This window comes from Somniosus microcephalus, chromosome 4 (assembly GCF_052327205.1).
Source record: "Somniosus microcephalus isolate GS21.2 chromosome 4, FLI_Smic_1.0, whole genome shotgun sequence".
Lineage (NCBI taxonomy): Eukaryota > Metazoa > Chordata > Chondrichthyes > Squaliformes > Somniosidae > Somniosus > Somniosus microcephalus.
The window spans coordinates 254363110-254385036 of NC_140990.1; the positions used below are offsets into that span (position 1 = coordinate 254363110).

At 46.9% G+C, this 21927-nt stretch overlaps 1 protein-coding gene across 2 annotated transcripts in view; it reads left to right on the forward strand.

The window, feature by feature from the left end:
• Positions 1-200: 200 nt before the first annotated feature.
• erich2 (glutamate-rich 2) overlaps positions 201-21927 on the forward strand; it is a 178685-nt gene continuing 156958 nt past the window's right edge. The window contains exons 1-2 of one of the 2 annotated variants that reach the window (XM_085986245.1): positions 201-451; positions 529-565. In XM_085986245.1, the coding sequence (XP_085842371.1) occupies positions 444-451; positions 529-565 (45 nt within the window). In that variant the 5' untranslated portion in view covers positions 201-443. The remainder of the gene's footprint in view (positions 452-528; positions 566-21927) is intronic. The other variant, XM_085986246.1, reaches the window with a different exon arrangement.

The window sequence follows — 21927 nt, forward strand, 5'->3', positions numbered from 1 at the left end:
TATTAAAAATAAGTAACATTTTGCAAACAAATGGAGTCATGATTGAGATGAGACAGTTCTGTAACATTATACATTTTGTAGATTATATGATGCCTGCAAGCAAAACACAAAGTGGGAAACTTGCCACTGAACTAGCAAAAGTAGGAAAGAATGCGAAGCAAGAGGTATTGTCAGAGACACGTTCATGCTGCAGACGGAGGCACGCACACAACCAGTGGAACGCGTTCGGCAGCGGTTGTCCCGGGAACGCCGCGGCGGTTACCAGGGAGCGGCTTTGTGTGGCTTGGTTGGGAAAGGGTTTCGACGGCGGCTGTGCCGGAGCAGAGCTGGGCAGGAGCGATTGAAACCAGGCCCCGGTTAAATGGTTTCTTGAGACACCGCCGCTTTTCGTACGGCTCTGTCCCGGTTCTTAGCTCTTCACCATTTCAGCGGCATCAAAGGACATGAACAGGTAAGTATCGTCTCGATAAACGGCGGCGTTGTTGTTCATCAGTATCGCGGGACTGACGCGTTGACTTATTCTTTCAGGTCACGGGTTACGGCGAAGAGGCCTCCTGTGCCCAAGGTGAGTGACCTTATCTGTGATCATTTACTGTAATCGGTAAGTTGGAGAGCAACCTTGTCGACCCCGTGGAGGAGGTATCCTCTTCACAGCAACACTGAAGTTTCAGTGTTAATAGCCAAAGGCTGGGCCCCGCCTGACTCCAGACACAAGTGATGTGAGACCACCTGGAGGAGGCAGACTCGCACCATGCTCGCCTTACTGTGTATCACTATCTCACCTGGCTCAATCAGGCCTTCCAACATCAACTGCTGAAATTTATATTCTGAGAGCTGTGCCCGCTTGTTCAACACCATTGGGCCCTGTGAGCGATGTATGGCGGGGCAGGATGACAGAAAACCCACGGATTAAGAACATAGAATTAGCAGCAGGAGTAGTCCATACAGCCCCTCGAGTCTGCTCCGCCATTCAATAAGATCATGGCTGATCTTCAACCTCAACTCCACTTTCCCGCCAGTTCCCCATATTCCTTGATTCCTCTAGAGTCCAAAAATCTACCTATCTCAGCTTTGAATATACTGAATGCCTCAGTATCCACAGCCTTTTGGGATAGAGAATGCCAAAGATGCACAACCCTCTGAGTGAAGAAATTCCTCCTCATCACAGACTTAAATGGCTGACCCCTTATCCTGAGATTATGTCCTCTAGTTCTAGACTCTCCAGCCTGGGGAAACAACCTCTCAGCATCTACCATGTTAATCCCCCTCAGAATCTTAGATGTTTCAATGAAATTACCTCTCATTCTTCTAAATGCCAGAGAGTGTAGGCTAAGTCTCTCCTCATAGGACAACCCTCTTACCCCAGGAATCAATCTAGTGAACCTTCGTTGCACCGCCTCTAAGGCAAGTATATCCTTCCTCAGATAAGGAGACCAAAGTTGTGCACAGTAATCCAGGTGTGGTCTCACCAAAGCCCTGCACAATTGTAGCAAGACTTCCTTACTCGTGTTCTCCAACCCCTTTGCAATAAAGGCCAACATGCCATTTGCCTTCCTAATTCCCTGCATGCTAACTCTGTGTTTCCTGTAAGAGGACACCTAAATCTCTCTGAACACCAACATTTACTAGTTTCTCACCATTTAAAAAATATTCTGTTTTTCTATTCTTCTTACCAAAACATTTCCCCACATTATACTCCCATCTGCTACCTTATTGCCCATTCAGTTAACCTGTCTATACCCCTTTGCAGGCTTATCCCTACTCTTTTTCTGTCCGTTAACTAATTGTCTTTCCATGCTAATATATTGTCCCAACTCCATGAGCCTGTATCTTGTGTAACAACCTTTTATGTGGCACCTTATTGAATGCCTTTTGGAAATCCAAATATACTACATAAGTTTCCCTTTACCCTGCTAATTACGTCCTCAAAAAACTCTAATAAATTTGTTAAACACGATTTCCCTTTCATAAAACCATGTTGACTCTGCCTACTCGTATTATGATTTTTAAGTGCCCTGTTACTACTTCCTTAACAATGGATTTCAGCATTTTCCCGATGACTGATGTCAGGCTAACTGGTCTGTAGTTCCTGGTTTTCTCTCTTCCCCTCCTTTCTTGAATAGCGGGGTTACATTTGCTACCTTCCAATCCGCTGGGACCGTTCTAGAATCTAGGGAATTTTGGAAGATCACAACCAATGCATCCACTATCTCTGCAGCCACCTCTTTAAGAATCCTAGGATGTAGGCCATCAGTTCCAGGGGATTTGTCGGCTTTTAGTCCCATTAGTTTCTCAAGTACGTTTTCTCTACTGATCTTACTCTTAAGTTCCTCACTCTCATTAGCCCCTTGGTTCCTCACTATTTTTGGTCTGCTTTTTGTGTCTTCTACTGTGAAGACAGATACAAAATATTGTTTAAAGTCTCTGCCATTTCCTTATTTCCCATTATAATTTTTCCTGTCTCAGCTTCTAAGGGACTATTGCTACTCTCCCTTTTTACATACTTGTAGAAGCTCTTGCAATCTTTTTAGTTTACTCTCATTCTATTTTCTCCTTTTTTATCAATTTTTGGTCATCCTTTGCTGGTTTCTAAAGCTCTCCCAATCTTCAGGATTATTACACATTATAAGCCTCCTTTAATCTAATACTAACCCTAACTTCTTCAGTTAGCCACGGATGGATCACTTTTCCCGTGGAGTTTTTATTTCTCAATGGAATGTATATTCGTTGAGATTTTTGGAATTTTTAAAAATTGTTTGCCACTGCTTATCTATTATTATAAGTAATCTGGGATGTAATGCTTAAGTTATCCACCAGATGGAGCCAAATATTAAGGGTTCACATTCACCAGTTTTTAAGGTAATGGGTCAATGTCCTGTTACACCAGTTTATACGGTAAGTAGCATTGCATTATGGGTATGACTCAGAGGTGAATCCTCCATCTTGCCATCGTGCAGTAAGAATTGTGTGTCTTGCCTGCAGCCTGTAAGAGATGTTTCTCTGCTACACCGGGTAAATAAACAGTTGGGTTTTGTTCCTAATATCTCGCTTCTCTCGGTTTCTGACCTTACCACTCGGATATCACATATTGGCGACGAGGATAAACAGATCACATCTTGAAGAAGAAACAAAAAAAGAGCACTGAATAGAGGATCAGGGCTGCTACGGTAGGAAAGATCTCTGCTTTTGATGTTCAGACGCAGACCTGGGATGAATACTGCGAGTTGCTGATGCATTTCTTTGAAGCAAATGATATAAATGATGTCGGAAAAAGGAGAGCTATTTTGCTCACTTCCGTGGGAAGTCAGACGTATAGTTTAATGAGAAACTTATGCAGTCCTGCAAAGCCTGGAGACAGATCATTTGCTGACTTAGTGGACTTGCTAAAGGACCATTTCAATCCCAGACCGAGTGAGATTGTACAGCGTTTCAAATTTAATTCACGGAACAGAAAACCGGGAGAGACTGTACTGGATTATGTAGCGGTGTTGCGAAAATTGGCACACGATTGCAATTACGGGAACAACCTGAAAGACATGCTGAGAGATAGGCTAGTTTGCGGGATAATGGATGATCGAATGCAGCGGAGATTATTGTCCGAGACTGGGCTTACGTATGACAAAGCGTTGGAACTTGCTTGTGCCATAGAGACAGCGGACCGAGATGTAAAAGAAATACAAGGTTCAGACTGGGTTACTACAAAGCAAGTTGCAGGTCAGGTTATTGTGAACAAGTTAAATATGCGTCAGAAACCACAACATGAGCATGTAAAGGCATGTTATAGATGCAATGGCGATCACCTGGCGAGGGAATGCAGGTTTCTGGAGGAAAAGTGCCGCAAGTGTGGGAAAAAAGGACATATAAAACGTGCATGCAGGGCAAAAGCAACTGTGGAGGAATACAAACCAAAAGGGGAGGAAAGCAAAACCTAGGAAGAGAAGTGAAAAAACAGGGAGCACATCACATCAGCGGAGAAGCTGAGAAAGAAGACGACATGTTCATAATGCATAGTATGGTAGAGAACATTCCAAAAGTGGATCCTATCACTTTGCAACTGACAGTAAATGACTCTAAGGTCCACTTTGAAGTGGATACAGGATGCGGTGTGACCATAATGAACAGGGAGGAGTACTCAAAATTGTGGAACCGTGCAAAAGTTCCAGAGTTAAAGTCTTGCTCTATGCAGCTTAAAACATATATCGGTGAACGAGTGGCGACATTGGGTACAGCTACTGTAACTGCAACACAGGGACACCGTGGAACAGCTACCTGTAGTTGTTGTATCGGGATCCGGACCAAACCTGTTAGGTTGGGGCTGGATACAAGAACTTAAATTAGATTGGGGAGCAATAAATCAAATAGAGGGAGGCAAACGGTTGTCTTTGCAAGAAGTGTTGATTGAACATGAGAACGTGTTCAAGGAAGAACTTGGCACATTTAATGGCCCCCCAGCTAAGATTTATGTAGACAAGGAGGCACTGCCAAGGTTTTTTAAACAACGACCTGTGCTGTATGCCATGAAACCAAAGGTAGAAGCTGAGCTTGACCGTCTTTTGAGAGAGAACATTCTGGAACCTGTGAAATGTTCAGAATGGGCAGCTCCCATTGTACCTGTTTTAAAACCGGACAATTCGGTAAGACTCTGTGGAGATTATAAATTGACAGTAAATAGACTGTCTAAACTAGAACAGTATCCTATTCCCAAAACAGAGGATCCCTTTGCAAACCTGGCTGGAGGGAAGAAATTCACGAAGCTGGATATGAGTCATGCATACTTGCAGATTACACTAGATGAGGAATCCAAGAAGTATGTAACCATAAATACACACGGGTTTGTTTACCTATAACCGCTTACCATTCGGTGTCTCATCTAGTCCAGCTATTTTCCAGAGGACTATCGAGGGTGTACTGCAAGGGATCCCACATGTTTCAATCTATCTGGATGACATTCTGGTGACGGGAAGAACCGACCAGGAGCATCTGAGCACTCTGAGAGAGGTACTACAAAGATTGGATAAGGCTGGGTTACGGCTCAAGAGGAGTAAGTGCACTTTCCTGGGGAATGAGGCCGTGTTCCTGGGACACAGAGTGGACGCCACCGGGCTCCATCCAATCAAGGAGAAGGTACAAGCACTGCAGGAGGCCCCGGCTCCTACCAATGTGACTGAGTTAAAAGCTTACCTGGGACTGCTAAACTATTATAACAGGTTTTTACCAAACTTGTCAACAGTGTTAGCACCTCTTCACAAACTTCTGTGCAAGAAGACACAGTGGCAGTGGGAAGAGGAACAGAGGGTTTCATTTGAACAGTCCAAGAAACTGATGCTGTCCTCGGATGTGCTGGTTCACTACAATGCAGAGAAAGACATCATTCTCTCTTGTGATGCTTCACCTTACGGGGTGGGGGCTGTTCTTTCACACAGCTTGGAAGATGGATCAGAAAGACCAATAGGGTTTATGTCTCGAACTCTGACACCAGCGGAAAAAAACTATTCCCAGTTAGATAAAGAGGGGTTAGCAGTAATGTTTGGGTTGCAGAGGTTTCACAAGTACATATATGGCAGGAAATTCACCATATGCACCGATCATAAACCTCTTCTATCTCTTTTTAATGAAATGAAAGCAGTACCACAGATGGTGTCACCCCGGACCCAGAGGTGGGCAGTGACATTGAGGGCATATGAGTATGTCATCGTTTACAAGGCGGGCAAGTACCATGGGAACGCAGATGCTTTGAGCCGTCTTCCACTGCCAGTTACACCTATCCGGGCAGCTCCAGAGGACAGAGTTTTGATGTTGGAGGACACGGACACGGCAATTGTGACCGCTGAACAAGTAAGGACATGGACCGGTAAAGATCCAGTACTGTCTAGAGTCCGAGAATATGTGATGAAGGGTTGGCCACAGCATCCGGAAGGGACTGATTTCATACTTTACAGTGTCAGGAAGACAGAGCTGGGTGTGCAGGATGGTTGCGTTTTGTGGGGAGCACGAGTGATTATTCCACAGCCAGCCCGACAGTCTATCCTAGGGCAACTACATCAGTGTCATCCTGGAGTTTCGCGTATGAAAGCCTTGGCAAGGAGTTACTTGTGGTGGCCAAAGCTAGATGAGGAGATAGAAAATCTAGTCAAGACATGCAGCACTTGTCAAGTACACAGGAAGGCACCAGCAGCGGCTCCTCTCCACCCCTGGGAGTGGCCGGATAAACCATGGAGAAGATTACATGTAGATTATGCGGGTCCATTCATGGGAAAGATGTTCCTCATAATCATTGATGCTCATTCCAAATGGATGGATGTTTATCCTGTAAATTCTGCTTCATCTACTGTTACTATAGACTGCCTGCGTAGGAGTTTTAGTAATCAAAGGCTACCGGAGATCGTAGTAAGTGACAATGCCACGTGTTTTGTGAGTACAGAAACAAAAGAGTTCATGAGAAACAATGGCATAGTGCACGTGACCTCAGCTCCATATCATCCGCCTTCAAATGGACTTGCGGAGAGAGCCGTACAAACATTTAAGGAGACGATGAAAAAAAGTGCGGAAGGGAGTTTGGCAGCCAAGGTGTCATGAGTTCTGTTCAGCTACAGAATAACACCTCAATCTACCACAGGACTCTCTCCTGCTGAGCTGTTGTTAGGACATCGACTACGCTCCACTCTTGATCTGGTTCACCCAGATCTAAAAAGGAAGGTGGAAAACCGACAAATCAAACAAAAGGAGAACCATGACAGAAGGACAAAGAGCCGCAGTTTTGGAGAAGGAGATGCGGTCCTTACCAGGAATTTCAGTTATGGTCCAAAATGGATTCCTGGCGTCATACTCAATGACCGGTCCAGTATCATATACAGTCATGGTGGGAACTGGTCAGGTAGTACGCAGACATGTAGATCAGATACTGACCAGACAAGGGGAAATCGAAATGGAGGTTCCAGAGGAGATGTCGGAGGACAAGTTGGCCCCCAGTTATCCAAATGCATCGGTGGTACCACCACCACGAACAGAGCCAGTTCCACCTGGACCCCTTAGTCAAGAGGAAACAATCGTAGCAGAGTCAGATACTCTGAGTACTGCTCAGGAGCAGCAGGTGGCTCTACCACAACCAAGCAGGGACTTGACTGTAAGACGTTCACCAAGGACTCACAAGCCGCCAGAGAGATTGATAACGACCTGCTAGATTCGTTCAGTATGGACTATCATTAAAGGAGTTTCCTTATGGGACTTCTTAAGAATGTTGTTAAGAATTTAATGTTTAACTTAAGAGGGGAGGGATATAGTAATCTGGGATGTAATGCTTAAGTTATCCACCAGATGGAGCCAAATATTAAGGGTTCACATTCACCAGTTTTTAAGGTAATGGGTCATGTATTCAATGTCCTGGTACACCAGTTTATATGGTAATGTGGCATTGCATTATGGGTATGACTCAGAGGTGAATCCTCCATCTTGCCATCGTGCAGTAAGAATTGTGTGTCTTGCCTGTAGCCTGTAAGAGATGTTTCTCTGCTACACCGGGTAAATAAACAGTTGGGTTTTGTTCCTAATATCTCGCTTCTCTCGGTTTCTGACCTTACCACTCGGATATCACAATTATCATATCTTTTAATCTAATTTTGCAATCTACCTTGGCCAACTCGTCCTTCATACCTATGTAATTGGCTTTATTTATGTTTAAGACTCTAGTTTCAGACTAGAGTGAAATAATTTATATGATCGCTCTTCCCAAGGTGATCCTTATTGTGAGATTACTCATTAACCCTGTCTCATTACACAATACAAGATCTAAAATAGCCTATTCCCTGGTTGGATCCATGACATATTCATAGATTCATAGAATCATAGAAATTTATGGCATAGAAGTAGGCCATTCGATCCATCATGTCTGGGTCGGCTGAACAAGAGCTATCCAGCCTAATCCCACTCTCCAGCTCTTGGTCCGTAGCCTTGTAGGTTATGGCACTTCAAGTGCATATCCAAGTACTTTTTAAATGTGATCAGCGTTTTTGCCTCCACCACAGTTTAAGGCAGTGAGTTACAGACTCCCACCACCCTCTGGGTGAAAGAAAGTTCCCCTCAACTCCCCTCGAACCCTTCTACCAATTACTTTAAATCTATGCCCCCTGGTTATTGATCCCTCTGCTAGGGAAAATAGGTCCTTCCTATCCACGCTATCTAGGCCCCATATAATTTTATACACCTCAATCAAATGTCCCCTCAGCCTCCACTGCTCCAAAGAAAACAACCCCAGCCTATCCAATCTTTCCTCATAGCTAAAATTCTCCAGTCCTGGGAACATCCTCGTAAATCTCCTCTGCACCATCTCTAGTGCAATCCCATCTTTTCTGTAATGTGGTGACCAGAACTGTACACTAGCTGTAGCCTAACTAGTGTTTTATACATTTCAAGCATAACCTCCCTGCTCTTATATTCTGTGCCTCGGTTAAAAAGGAAAGTATCCAGTATGCTTTCCTAACCACCTTATCTACCTGTCCTGCTACCTTCAGGGATCTGTGGACGTACACTCCAAGGTCCCTCTGTTCCTCTACAGTTCTCAGTATCCTACCATTTATTGTGTATTCCCTTGTTTTGCTAGCCGTGCCCAAATGCATTACCTCACACTTCTCTGGATTAAATTCCATTTGCCACTTTTCTACCCACCAGACCAGTCCATTGATCTCTTCTTGCAGTCTACAGCTTTCTTCCTTACTATCAACCACATGGCCAATTTTTGTATCATCTGCAAACTTCTTAATCATGTCCCCTACATTGAAGTCTAAACCATTGATTTTTTTTTATTCGTTTATGGGATATGGGCGTCACTGGCAAGGCCAGCATTTATTACCCATCCCTAATTGCCCTTGAGAAGATGGTGGTGAGCCACCACCTTGAACCGCTGCAATCCGTGTGGTGAAGGTACTCCCACAGTGCTGTTAGGTAGGGAGTTCCAGGATTTTGACCCAGTGACGATGAAGGATTGGCGATATACTACTAAGTCAGGATGGTGTGTGACTTGGAGGGGAACTTGGAGGTGGTGGTGTTCCCAGGCTCCTGGTGCTCTTGTCTTTCTAAGTGGAAGAGGTCGCGGGATTGGGAGGTGCTGCCGAAGAAGTCTTGGCGAGTTGCTGCAGTGCATCTTGTAGATGGTACACAATGCAGCCATGGTCGTCGTCTTCTTAGGCAGTCCCTCGGAACCGAGGATGACTTGCTTCCACATTAAAAATGAGTTCTCAGGTGACTGATGAGTCCAATGCGGGACCGACAGTCTCTGTCACAGGTGGGGCAGTCGCTGGTTGAAGGGGCGGGTGGGTGGGGTGTTTGGGTTGACGTGCGCTCCTTGCGCTGCCTGCGCTTGGCTTCTGCTTGCTCCTGGCGAAGAGACTCTAGGTGTTTGGCGCCTTCCCCGATGCTTCTCCTCCACTTTGTGCGGTCTTGAGCCAGGGATTCCTAGGTGTCAGCGGGGATGTTACACTTTTTCAAGGAGGCTTTGAGGGTGTCCTTGAAGCGTTTCCTCTGCCCACCTGGAGCTCTCTTGCCGTGCTGGAGCTCCGAGTAGAGCGCTTGTTTTGGGAGTCTCATATCGGGCATGTGGACAATGTGACCCGTCCATTGGAGCTGATTGAGCGTGGTCAAAGCTTCGATGCTGGGGATGTTGGCCTGAGCAAGAACACTGACGGTGCGCCTATACTGCCAGTGGATTTGCAGGACTTGGCGGAGGCAGCGTTGGTGGTACCTCTCCAGTGCTTTGAGGTGCCTGCTGTACATGGTCCATGTCTCTGAGGCATACAGCAGGGCGGGTATCACTGCTGCTCTGTAGACCATGAGCTTAGTGCCGGGTTTGAGGTCCTGGTCTTCAAACACTCTCTTCCTCAGACGACCGAAGGCTGCACCGGCACATTGAAGGCGGTGTTGGACTTTGTCGTCAACAGTAGGCTCCCGAGGTATGGAAAGTGGTCCACGTTGTCCAAGGCCTTGTCGTGGATTTTGATAATCGGGGCAGTACTGTGTGGCGGGGGCAGGTTGGTAGAGAACCTTTGTCTTACGGATGTTTAGTGTAAGGCCCATGCTCTCGTACGCTACGATGATTTGGAGTTCGACCTCCGAGTGAGCACAGACGCAAGCGTCGTCTGCATGCTGTAATTCGATGACAGAGGATGGGACGACCTTGGATCTGGACTGGATGCGACGGAGGTTGAACAGTTTCCCGTTTGTTCTGTAAATTAGCTCCACTCCAGTGGGGAGCTTACTGAGGGTGAGATGGAGCATTGCAGCAAGGAAGATCGAGAAGAGCGTTGGTGCGATGACGCAGCCTTGCTTGGCCCTGGTTTATACGTGAATTGGGTCTGTGGTGGAACCGGCTTGCATGTCGTCGTGAAGCAGGCGGAGGATGGTGACAAACTTTTGAGGGCAGCCGAATTTGAGGAGGGCACTCCATAATCCCTCACGGTTGACAGTGCCAAAGGCCTTTGTGAGATCAAAGAAGCCCATGTACAGCGGTTGGTGCTGTTCCCTGCATTTCTCTTGTAATTGACGTGTGGTGAAGATCATGTCCATTGTGCCCCTTAGTGGGCGGAATCAGCATTGCGACTCTGGGAGGAGCTCTTCGGCCCCTGGGAGAAGGTGATTGAGGAGGATTCTTGCGATGACTTTTCCGGTGGCAGACAGCAGGGAAACTCCTCTAATTACCGCAATTGGACTTGTCACCTTTCTTGAAGATGGTCACAATTACGGCATCTCTGAGATCCCCTGGCATGCTCTCCTTCCAGATAAGAGAAATGAGTTCATGAATTTGCGCCAGTAGTGCTTCTCCGCCATGCTTTAGTGCCTCGGTGGGGATTCCATCTGCTCCTGAGGCCTTGTTGTTCTTCAGTTGTCGGATGGCCTTTTCAACCTCATGCCAGGCTGGGGATTTGCTGAGATGGTGGTGGGTAGCATGCTGCGGGATCGAGTTGAGGACACTCGCGTTGAAGACAGAGTCGCGGTTAAGGAGATCTTTGAAGTGCTCCTTCCAGCGGGCACTGACTGCCTCTCTGTCCTTGATGAGTACCTCTCCGTTCTTGGCCCGCAGAGGGGTAGGGCTTTGGGTGCTTGGGCCGTAGATGGTCTTGACTGCGCTAAAGAATCCACGCACGTCGTTGTTGTTGGCTAGCTGCTGGATCTCCTGCGCTTTCTCCACCCACCATCTGTTCTTTAGGTTGCGAGTTTTTTGTTGGACCTCGGCCTTCAGGTGTCTATAGAGCTGCTTTCTTGCTCTCGAGTTCTGTTGCTGTTTCCAGATCAGGAATGCCTTGTGCTTGCAGCTTATTAGCTCCTGGATCTCCTGGTCATTCTCGTCAAACCAGTCTTGGTGTTTCCTGGTCGCGTGACCGAGCGTCTCTTCACAGGTGCTGATTATGGAGGCCTTAAATGCAGACCAGGCGCTGTGGGCACTCTGTGTCTCTGCATCACTGGGTGTCGTCAGGTTGTTTGTGAGGCACAGTATGAATAGGGCTTTCTTAGTGGGGTCTTTGAGTGCTCCAGGGTTAATTTTCCTGCGGCATTGTTTCTGTTGCCGCTGCTGTTTTGGGGCTACATTGATGGAGATGACAGAGCGGATTAGGCGGTGGTCTGTCCAGCAGTCATAGAAACATAGAAACATAGAAGTTAGGAGCAGGAGTAGGCCATTCGGCCCCTCGAGCCTGCTCCGCCATTCAATGCGATCATGGCTGATCATCCAAATTCAGTACCCTGTCCCTGCTTTCTCCCCATACCCCTTGATCCTTTTAGCCTTAAGAAATATATCCAACTCCTTCTTGAATATATTTAATGAATTGGCCTCTACTCCCTTCTGTGGTAGAGAAATCCACAGGTTTACCACTCTCTGGGTGAAGAAATTCCTCCTCATTTCTGTCCTAAATGGCTTAACCCATATGCTTAGACTGTGACCCCTGGTTCTGGGCTCCCCGACCATCGGGAACATCCTTCCTGCATCTAGTCTGTCCAGTCCTGTCAGAATTTTATAAGTTTCAATGAGATCATATCTCATTCTTCTAAACTCCAGCGAGTATAAGCCCAATCGACCCAATCTCTCCTCATACGTCATTCCTGCCATCCCAGGTATCAGCCTGGTGAATCTTCGCTGAACTCCTTCCATGGCAAGAACATCCTTCCTCAGATAAGGCGACCAAAACTGCACACAATACTCAAGATGTGGTCTCACCAAGACCCTGTACAACTACAGCAAGACATCCTTGTTCCTGTACTCAAACCCTCTTGCTACGAAGGCCAACATACCATTTGCCTTCTTAACCGCTTGCTGCACCTGCATGCTTACCTTCAGCGACTGGTCCACAAGGACACCCTGGTCTCGTTGCACTTCTCCCTTCTCCCAATCTATTGCCATTCAGATAATAATCTGCCTTCCTGTTTTTGCCATCAAAATGGATAACCTCGCATTTATCCACGTTATATTGCATCTGCCATGCTTCTGCCCTATCACCCAACCTGTCCAAAACATACTGGAGTTTCTCGGCATCCTCCTCACAGCACACACGTCCACCCAGCTTTGTGTCGTCTGCAAACTTGGCGATATTACATCTAGTTCCCTTGTCTAGATCATTAATATATATTGTGATGAATAGCTGGGGTCCAAGGACCGATCCCTGCGGTACCCCACTAGTCACTGCCAGTCATCAGCTCCTGTCGTGGCGCGTGTGATGCGGACGTCCTTGCGGTCCCTCGCTCGGACGATGACATAGCAGATGCAAGTGCTTGGAGCAAGGGTGCTGCCGTCGAGCCTTGTACTTGTCTCTCTGACGGAACAAGGTGTTGGTTATGACGAGGCCATGTTCTAAGCATTTCGACAGGAGGAGGGTACTGTTAGAGTTGGCTTTCGCTAACCCCTCTCTGCCGATCACACCTCCCCAGAGGTCTGTGTACTTTCAAACTCTGGTATTAAAGCGCCAAGGAGGACCAGCTTGTCGCCCGTTGGGACTCGGGACAGCAATTGTTTAAGGCTGGAGTAGAATTCCTCTTTGGTCTCGCCGGTGGTGGAGGGAGTGAATGTTTAAGGTGGTGGATGGGGTGCCAATCAAGCGGGCTGCTTTGTCCTGGATGTTGTCGAGCTTCTTGAGTGTTGTTGGAGCTGCACTCATCCAGGCAAGTGGAGAGTATTCCATCACACTCCTTACTTGTGCCTTGTAGATGGTGGAAAGCCTTTGGGGAGTCAGGAGGTGAGACACCTGCTGCAGAACACCTGCTCTTGTTGCCACAGTATTTATGTGGCTTCTCCAGTTAAGTTTCTGGCCAATGGTGACCCCAGGATGTTGATGGTGGGATATTCGGTGATGGTATTGCTGTTGAATGTCAAGGGGTGGTGGTTAGACTCTCGCTTGTTGGAGATAGTCATTGCCTGCCACTTGTGTGGCGTAAATGCTACCTGCCACTTATCAGCCCAAGCTTCATTATCTGAGGAGTTGTGAATGGCACTGAACACTGTGCAGTCATCAGCGAACATCCCCATTTCTCACCTTATGTTGGAGGGAAGGCCATTGATGAAGCAGCTGAAGATGGTTGGGCCTCAGACACTGCCCTGAGGTATACCACAAAAAGCAAGGGTCCTAGTACTGAGCCTTGCAGAACCCCACCAGAAACAGTCTTCCAGTCACAAAAACACCTGCCGACCATTACCCTGAGAATTTTGGATCCAACTTGCCACTTTCCCTTGGATCCCATGGGCTTTTACTTTTCTGACCAGTCTGCCATGTGGGACCTTGTCCAAAGCCTTGCTAAAATCAATGTATTGTTCTCAGAAACTGTCTCGAATGCATTCCATGAACTTGTCCTTCAGACTACCTTTGCCAATTTGTCTATATGAAGATAAAATTTCCCCACGATTATTGCATTACCTTTGTTACAAGCTCCTATGATTTCTTGATTAATACTCTGTCTAACGGTATTGCTACTGTTAGGGGGCCTACAAACTACTCAAACCAGTGTTTTCTGCTCCTTGTTATTTCTTATCTCCACCCATACTGATTCTGCTTCCTGATCTTTCGAGCCAAGACCCTTTCTGCTGTCCTTTTGATATCCTTTATTATCAGGGTTACCCCCACTCCTTTTCCAGTCTGCATGTCTTTTCGAAATGTCAAGTACCCTAGAATATTTAGTTCCCAACCTTGGTCCCCTTGCAACCTTGTCTCTGTAATGGCGATTAGATCAAACCCATTTATATCTATTTGTGCCACTAATTCTGTTACGAATGCTTCGTGCATTCAGATAAAGAGCCTTTAATTTTAACTTTTTACCATTATTCCCTGCTTTCACCTTATTCACTGATGCACTTTTACCGTTAAACTCTCTGTCCCTTCCTGTCACACTCTGCTTATCTGGCCTTGACTTTTCCCTTTAGATTTCTAAATTTCCCCTCACCTGACCCTTCCCTTTTTAGTTTAAAGCCTTATCTACAGCCCTAATTATTCGATACGCCAAGACACTGGTCCCAGACTGGTTTAAGTGGAACCCGTCCCAACGGAACAGCTCCCTGTTTCCCCAGTACTGGTGCCAGTACCCCATGAATCTAAATCCCTTCCTCACACACCACTCTTTGAGCCACGCATTCAACTCTCTGATCTGCATGCCCCTATGCCAGTTTGCGCATGGCTCAGGTAACAACCCAGAGATTATTACCTTGGAGGTTCTGCATTTTAATTTGGATCCTAGCTCCTCAAACTCTCTCAGCAGAACCTCATTCCTAGTTCTACCTATGTCATTGGTTCCTATGTGGATCACGACAACTGGATCCTCCCTGTCTCACTCCAAATCCTTCTGCAGCCATGAGGAGACATCCTTAACTCTGGCAACACAGCCTTCGGAACTGCCGGTCGCGACTGCAGAGAACAGTATCTATCCCCCTGACTATACTGTCCCCTAGCAAAAACCTCATACCTATTGAATAAGGGCAAAGGCCGAGGCTCCTCCAGCACTGCAGCTGGGGTCCCCTTAGTGGATGCGAAGGATCTGTCAATACGAAACTTGACCGATCGCAAGTTCTGGGTTTTCACACATGCACAGCGCATGCGTGAAAACCTGGAACTTGCGGGGTCATTCTGGGCACCACGAAGCATACGCCGTCATAGGAGTGAGATGCTCTTCAAAAATGATTACAAATATTTTATATTTTTATTAAATATTTTACTCAAAAAATAATTTAGAAAAATAATCCCTGTCGCCAGGACAGCCAATCTCCCCCTCGAATCCCAGCTTTTAGCTGTTCCCTTTTTTGCTGATTGAAGCTCGGGCTACAAACTCTGCGAGATCATGAGCAAGGAGCCGACATTTCAGACGGAGACATCCGCCCCGGGGTTGTTTGTGCGGTTTGTTGCCCTGAGAGAGGAGCCGAGGGGGTAGGGCTGCGGCTGGACGCTGCGGCTGGACGCTGCTCACCTCCTCTCCCATGCTGGTGTGAGCTTCGGCGGTTGGAGCTTGCGATGTAAGAGCAGGAGGCTGCCCGAGAGCGGGTGACGAGGGGAAAACGCGAGGGCTGGGACGGGGGAACCAAAGGTGGAGGAGATTCACAGGGGAGAAACCAGAGGTGGAAGGAACTTTGATTCTACCAGTAACTAATTATAACTCACTGAAATTGCACCAATAGTTAATAATAATACTGGTAACACTCAGATTCTCCTCCTAAGCAACAGTAATACAATAGCTCACCTTTAGGGAGATCTGAGGATTTTTTTTTAATGCAATGAACTTTTGAACAATAAATGCTCTGCTTGGATACATTACTACCATTTAACCCAGATCACTTAGAATCTCTTATGCTTTTTAAAGAGAAAAAACTGAAAAGTTCTGGAAACCGAAATAAGACTAGAAAATTCTGGAAATGCATCTGCAAAGGGAAAAGAGCAGATTAATGTTTCGGCCAAGGCTCTATCAATCAATCAAATCAAATCAAATCAACTTTTATTGTCATTGTTAGTGCACAAGTGCAGTACAACGAAATGTAGGCTTGCGGCTCCTGAGAGTGTACAATTTGGATTAGGACACTCTACTGCCAAAACATTAACTCATCTTTTTATAAGTTGACCAACCAGATGTGTATAGCAATATTTTTCATTCTGAATATTTAATGCACAGTCACTCCTCAAATACCTCATCCCTGACACTTTTATTTTTATAGTTCATTGTGAACAAGAAGAAGCAGTTTGTGAATGGGTGTTTCCACTCACTGAGAACAGTCTTTAATGTGCTAATGTTGGCACCAGCTTGACAGGACCTCTGGGCAACGTTCCCTCTAATTTTTTAGTTTTAATGTCTTTTGGATGAGACATTAAACCGAGGCCCCGCCTGTCCACTCAGGTGGACATAAAAGATTCCATGGCAATATTTCAAAGAGCAGGGGGAGTTCTCCCCGGTGTCCTGGCCAATATTAATCCCTCAACCAACATTACTACAAATCAGATTATCTGATCATTTATCTCTTGCTGTTCGTGGGACTCTTCAAAAGTACAAAACCCAGGCAGAGGACCTGCGGGAAGGAGGGAGGAGGACAGTAGCAGATTGTTTGTGTGTGTGTGCTAGGCCGTTGTAGCAGAGCCTGGTCTCCAATCGTCTTGGATCCCCTTGCCATTGGACCAAGACCTTGCTCTGTCAAGCCCGTGTGGTAGCTGGTGTGCAACGGCCACCCCACGTTAAAAGAATACACGCACAAGCATCTTCCTCCCTTTAAAATGAAGTTCTGGACCTGGAACGTCAGGACCCTCATGGACAACCCCACCCACCCGCCCCTTCAACCACCGTCTGCCCCACCTGTGACAGAGACTGTAGGTCCCGCATTGGACTCATCAGTCACCTGAGAACTCATTTTTAATGTGGAAACAAGTCATCCTCGGTTCCGAGGGACTGCCTCAGAAGAAGTATACTCTATATGTAACTGGTAGTGATAGGTGTAATGCCCTGATATCCTACCTGTAACTAATAGTAATCTTATAACCCGCTAATGTTCAATCTGTAACTACAGCCAAAATTCCCCCTGCACTGCAATCAGGCTCTGCAGTCGATGCTATTTTTAACAGGCCCCATCTCTCCCTATCTGCTTGGACTCTGGTTTGGATTCAGGTTCTATGTGAAAGTGACAACTCTGAACTAAGTCTCTGCCTCAATAGCTATTTGTGGTGAAGCATCCAATGATCTAATAGCCCTCAGTGCGAAAACCTTCCTTCTCCCTTCCCCCTAGGTTCTTGCAGTGAGAATCCTCGGTCTCCATAAACTTGTTCCCATTCACCCAGCAGTGGAAACAATCTTTCACTGCCCACAGTAAAGTCTCCAGGTTTCACTCACCCCATTACTGGCAGCTCCTCTCTTGGCGCTGCTCCCACTCACCACGTGACTGCTGCTGCTACCAGCTCTGCAAAACATGCTGGGCTTTTAAAAAGGGACAGAACAAAGGGAAGGGTGGGGGTAAACAAACACACATATGCATACGCATACGCATACATAATATACACACACACACACACACACACGCACAGGTTAAGTGCTTAAGTACAAAACAGAAGATGGTTAAATGTTAGAAAGTACAGTATGAGACAATCGGAAGCCTAATGAGAGAAATTAAAGACATTTATGAGACAGTGAACATGTGAATAGGTGAGATGGTGAAAGGTAAGGTAGGTCAAAATGGAAGCACAAAAAACTGACAAAGCAGAGTAAGTTCCAGATAAAAGCAGGTCATACAAAAGGAACAGACTGGCCTGCCAGCATTATGCTCTAACCACCAACCTGTCCATCCCCCCCCCCCCCCCCCCCACCCCCTTGGAAATGCTAGCACACCCATTCCATATCGCCAGCACTTCCTGCTGAAGAGAACGTAGGAGCTATAATTAGGGTCTGAAGTTATTAAAGTCAGTATAAAGGCCAGAGGGCTGCAGAGTGCCTAATAGAAAGATAAGGTGCTGTTCCTCAAGTTTCCATTGAGCTTCCTTGGACCATTGATTCATTGTAGAAAGCCACAGACAGAGAGACATGAGTGGGAGTGGAACAGGCAATTAAAATGGCAGCAACATGGAGCTCAGGATTGCCCTTGTAGACAGAACGGAGGTGTTTGGGAAAGTGGTCACCTAATCTGCGTTTGATCTCCCAACTGTAGAGGTGATCGCACCATGAGCAGCAAATAATGCGCACTAGGATGGGAAAGTACACATAAATTGTTGTCTCACCCGGAAGGAGTATCCTGTCTGTTCCCTCCACCAAGCTGAGTAATTCCAGCATTTTCTACACTTGTTTCACATTTCCAGTATCTGCAGTTTTTTGCTTTTTGAACAACTCCAAGCTAGGTTTAAATATAGGAAAGTGTAAATTAAACAATTATTAATGATTTACATTTTCCACCTTCTCCACTTGGCTTTCTTCTAAATGCAAGATAGTCTTCAAATGTTGTGTGTTTCAGATGGATCGCTCCAAAATCATACTGGTTCCACAATGTCTCTTTCTCAATTGTCTTGTCAATTCAATAAAGCCATTGTTTTTATCTGCAGCCTGACCTGTAACTGACTCCAGCATTCATTTTAAAATCCAGAGTAATTATATCTTCAAGCCTTAATGGGGCACACACCTATGTTGTGTGTTTACATGGTATAACATTCCTGTACTTATAAATCCATGCATCCCATGACTTACAATGAGCAATGCCCCAGGAAATTTGCTAATATAAAACAAAATATTCAACCATCATCATTACCGTTCTGTATCTGTGTACACAATTTATTGTAAGTATTGTTCATTATCATTTTCTGAACTTAAATATATCAATACACTATGATCCAAAAATTGCAACCAACTACTCACTTGTAAAATGGTGTAGAATAACTCTGTTTCTGACATTAACATTTTAATACTAATATGAAGTTAATTTTTGAGGTTCAGGTTATCTGATGCAGATTGAAGTTGGAAATGGCTAGAAGTTCTTCGTGTTTAAGCGTCTTCAGATTTTAATTTTGCTTATTTGTGAGAACACAGTATAGAAAAAGTTGAATCTCGCATCAGATGTGATTCTGTACTACTAATTATATGACAATCCCTTTCCTGAACAAGAAGCCTCCCCAGTTGGCTAGATATTGGGAATGGTAAATTGAGAGTTGTGTTTCATCTTCCTTCCTTTCACCCTCTTTTTAAAAGCATTCTGAAGGCCATTTTTAAAACCAAGATGTGAGGTGAGATTTTTTTTTGTCGTTCCCTAATATTCCTTCATCTCTTATGCCTCGTATAGCTCAATATTAATTGTCCCAAAGCACTGTAAAGCCAAGGAAGTACTTTTAAAGTATGGCCACTGTTGTAATGTATGGAAAAGCAGAAGCCACAGCAAGGTCCTATAAATAGCAATGAGATACATGACCAGATAATCCGTTTCAGTGATGTTGGTTGAGGGATAACTCTCCTGCTCTTCGAATTGTGCCATAGGATCTTTTACTTCCACCTGAAAGGGCAGACAGAGCCTCGGTTTAACATCTCATCCGAGAGACGGCTGAAGTATCAGCCTGGATTATGTGCTCAAGTCTCTGGAGTGTGGCTTGAATACACAGCATTTCTGATTTAGAGGTGAAAGTGCTACCACTGAGCCAAGGCTGACAACTGAGGTGGCTTGCAGCAGTACTTGGAAGTTGGAAGTAGTTACGTGGTTTGGTAATGTTGAAATGATGGTCCTAGAGTCTGGGAGCGCTAGCAAGGGGTGATGGGATGTTGGAAGAATCGAGCAGTGTTGGAATCCGTGTGTCTTGGGAAGGGTTCATTAGGCCTGGGAGCAGTCAGAGTGGATTCCGTGATGTGGGAGTGGTGTCTTTTGGTGTGGTTGTGGAGGGAGGGAGTTTCTATGTTATGGCAGTGCTGGTAGTGTGTCGCTGAAGTGTGGGAGCAGTGGGAGTGTTGGTTTGCAATCTGGAAGTAGCCATGTTGGGATCTAGGATTACCGGTGAATGATCCTACAATGAGCTGGAGGCAGGGTGCCCTGAGGGATCCTAAGAACTGGGAGGGAAATTGCAGGATCTGGGAGCACTGAGAAGGGGCTTCATGTTGGTGTGTGGGCGTAGTGGGAGAGGATCCCGGTATGCAGGTTCGCTGGCACCTGAGAGGACCTGGAGCAGGTGGCAAAGGTATTACTGGAGTCCCATGATCTGGGCGTATTGATTGGGTGTTGTGGTGTCTTTGAGCTTTAGGGAGAGGGATCTCTATGTCTGAGAGAACTGCAGAGGAACATTGTGAGATGTGGGAGTATTGTGGTTCCGGGATGTGTGAACCATGGAATGGGGATCCTTGATTGGAGGAATAGGTATCAAGATCAGGAAATTTTTAGGGATGGCGTTTGGGTGAAAACTTACTGGCAAGGGCATTCTAAGGATCAGGAGTTAGGAGTGGGTCAGGGTATGTGGGAGTATTTGGAGGGAGGGTCTAGGATCTGGTTGCTTGAAGGGGGCCCAGGATATGGTAGCACCAGGAGGTCAAATCTATCAGTTAGGAGGTGGGAGCCAAGAAGGTGGCCTGACCACCCACGGCCTCTTTAGGGTTGTCAGATGCCCTCTTATCCTCTTCCTCAGCAGTATTCTGGCTGTAAGCTTGTGGCCTCTGACTGGTTTCGGCCCTTTTGACCCATCAGGACTTTCAAATTGCAGTTGCTGGCTGTCGGACAGATTTATGTTAGTGACTTTAAAGCACTATTACAGCGTTTCATGGCGTGTGTGGGTGGGGCCTAAGCCTGCGGCCTGCCGTGAGTGCGGGACCGGGAAAAGAGATACAGAGAACCGTGCGGCCCGAGAGACAGCGAGCGGGGGAGCGGCGGCGGAGGGCCGGAGCGGGAGCTGAGCTGAGGTGAGTCGGGCCGGGCCTGAGGCGCTAGGCCGCGCATGGGGGCTCCGGGTCACCGCGGCCGGGCTCTGAGTCCAACCCCTTCCCCGGGGTGTCTTCCTCTCTCTCTCTCTCTCTCCTTCCCTCTCTCTCTCTCTCTCTCTCTCCTTCCCCCCCTCTCTCTCTCTCCTTCCCCCCCTCTCTCTCTCTCCTTCCCCCCCTCTCTCTCCTTCCCTCTCTCTATCTCCTTCCCTCTCTCCTTCCCTCTCTCGCTCTCTCCTTCCCTCTCTCTCTCTCTCTCTCCTTCCCCCTCTCTCTCTCTCTCTCTCCTTCCCCCCCTCTCTCTCCTTCCCTCTCTCTCTATCTCTTTCCCTCTCTCTCTCCTTCCCTCTCTCGCTCTCTCCTTCCCTCTCTCTCCTTCCCCCTCTCTCTCTCCTTCCCCCTCTCTCTCTCCTTCCCCCCCTCTCTCTCTCTCCTTCCTTCTCTCTCTCTCTCTCTCCTTCCCTCTCTCTCTCTCTCTCTCTCCTTCCCCCTCTCTCTCCTCCTCTCTCTCTCTCTCTCTCTCTCTCTCTCTCCTTCCCCTCTCTCTCTCCTTCCCCCCCTCTCTCTCCTTCCCCCTCTCTCTCCTCCCCTCTCTCTCTCCTCCCCTCTCTCTCTCTCTCTCTCTCTCTCTCTCCTTCCCCCTCTCTCTCTCATTCCCCCTCTCTCTCCTTCCCTCTCTCTCTCTCCTTCCCTCTCTCTTTCCCTTTCTCTCTCTCTCCTTCCCCCCTCTCTCTCTCTCTCTCTCTCTCTCTCCTTCCCCCTCTCTCTCTCTCTCTCTCTCCTTCCCCCTCTCTCTCTCCTTCCTCTCTCTCTCTCTCTCTCTCTCTCTCTCTCTCTCTCTCTCTCCTTCCCCCCCTCTCTCTCTCCTTCCTCTCTCTCTCTCTCTCTCTCTCTCTCTCTCTCTCTCTCCTTCCCCCCTCTCTCTCTCTCTCTCTCTCCTTCCCCCTCTCTCTCTCTCTCCTTCCCCCTCTCTCTCTCTCTCTCTCTCTCTCTCTCCTTCCCCCCTCCCTCTCTCTCTCTCTCTCCTTCCCTCCCCTTCCCTCTCTCCTCTCTCTCTCTTTCCCTCTC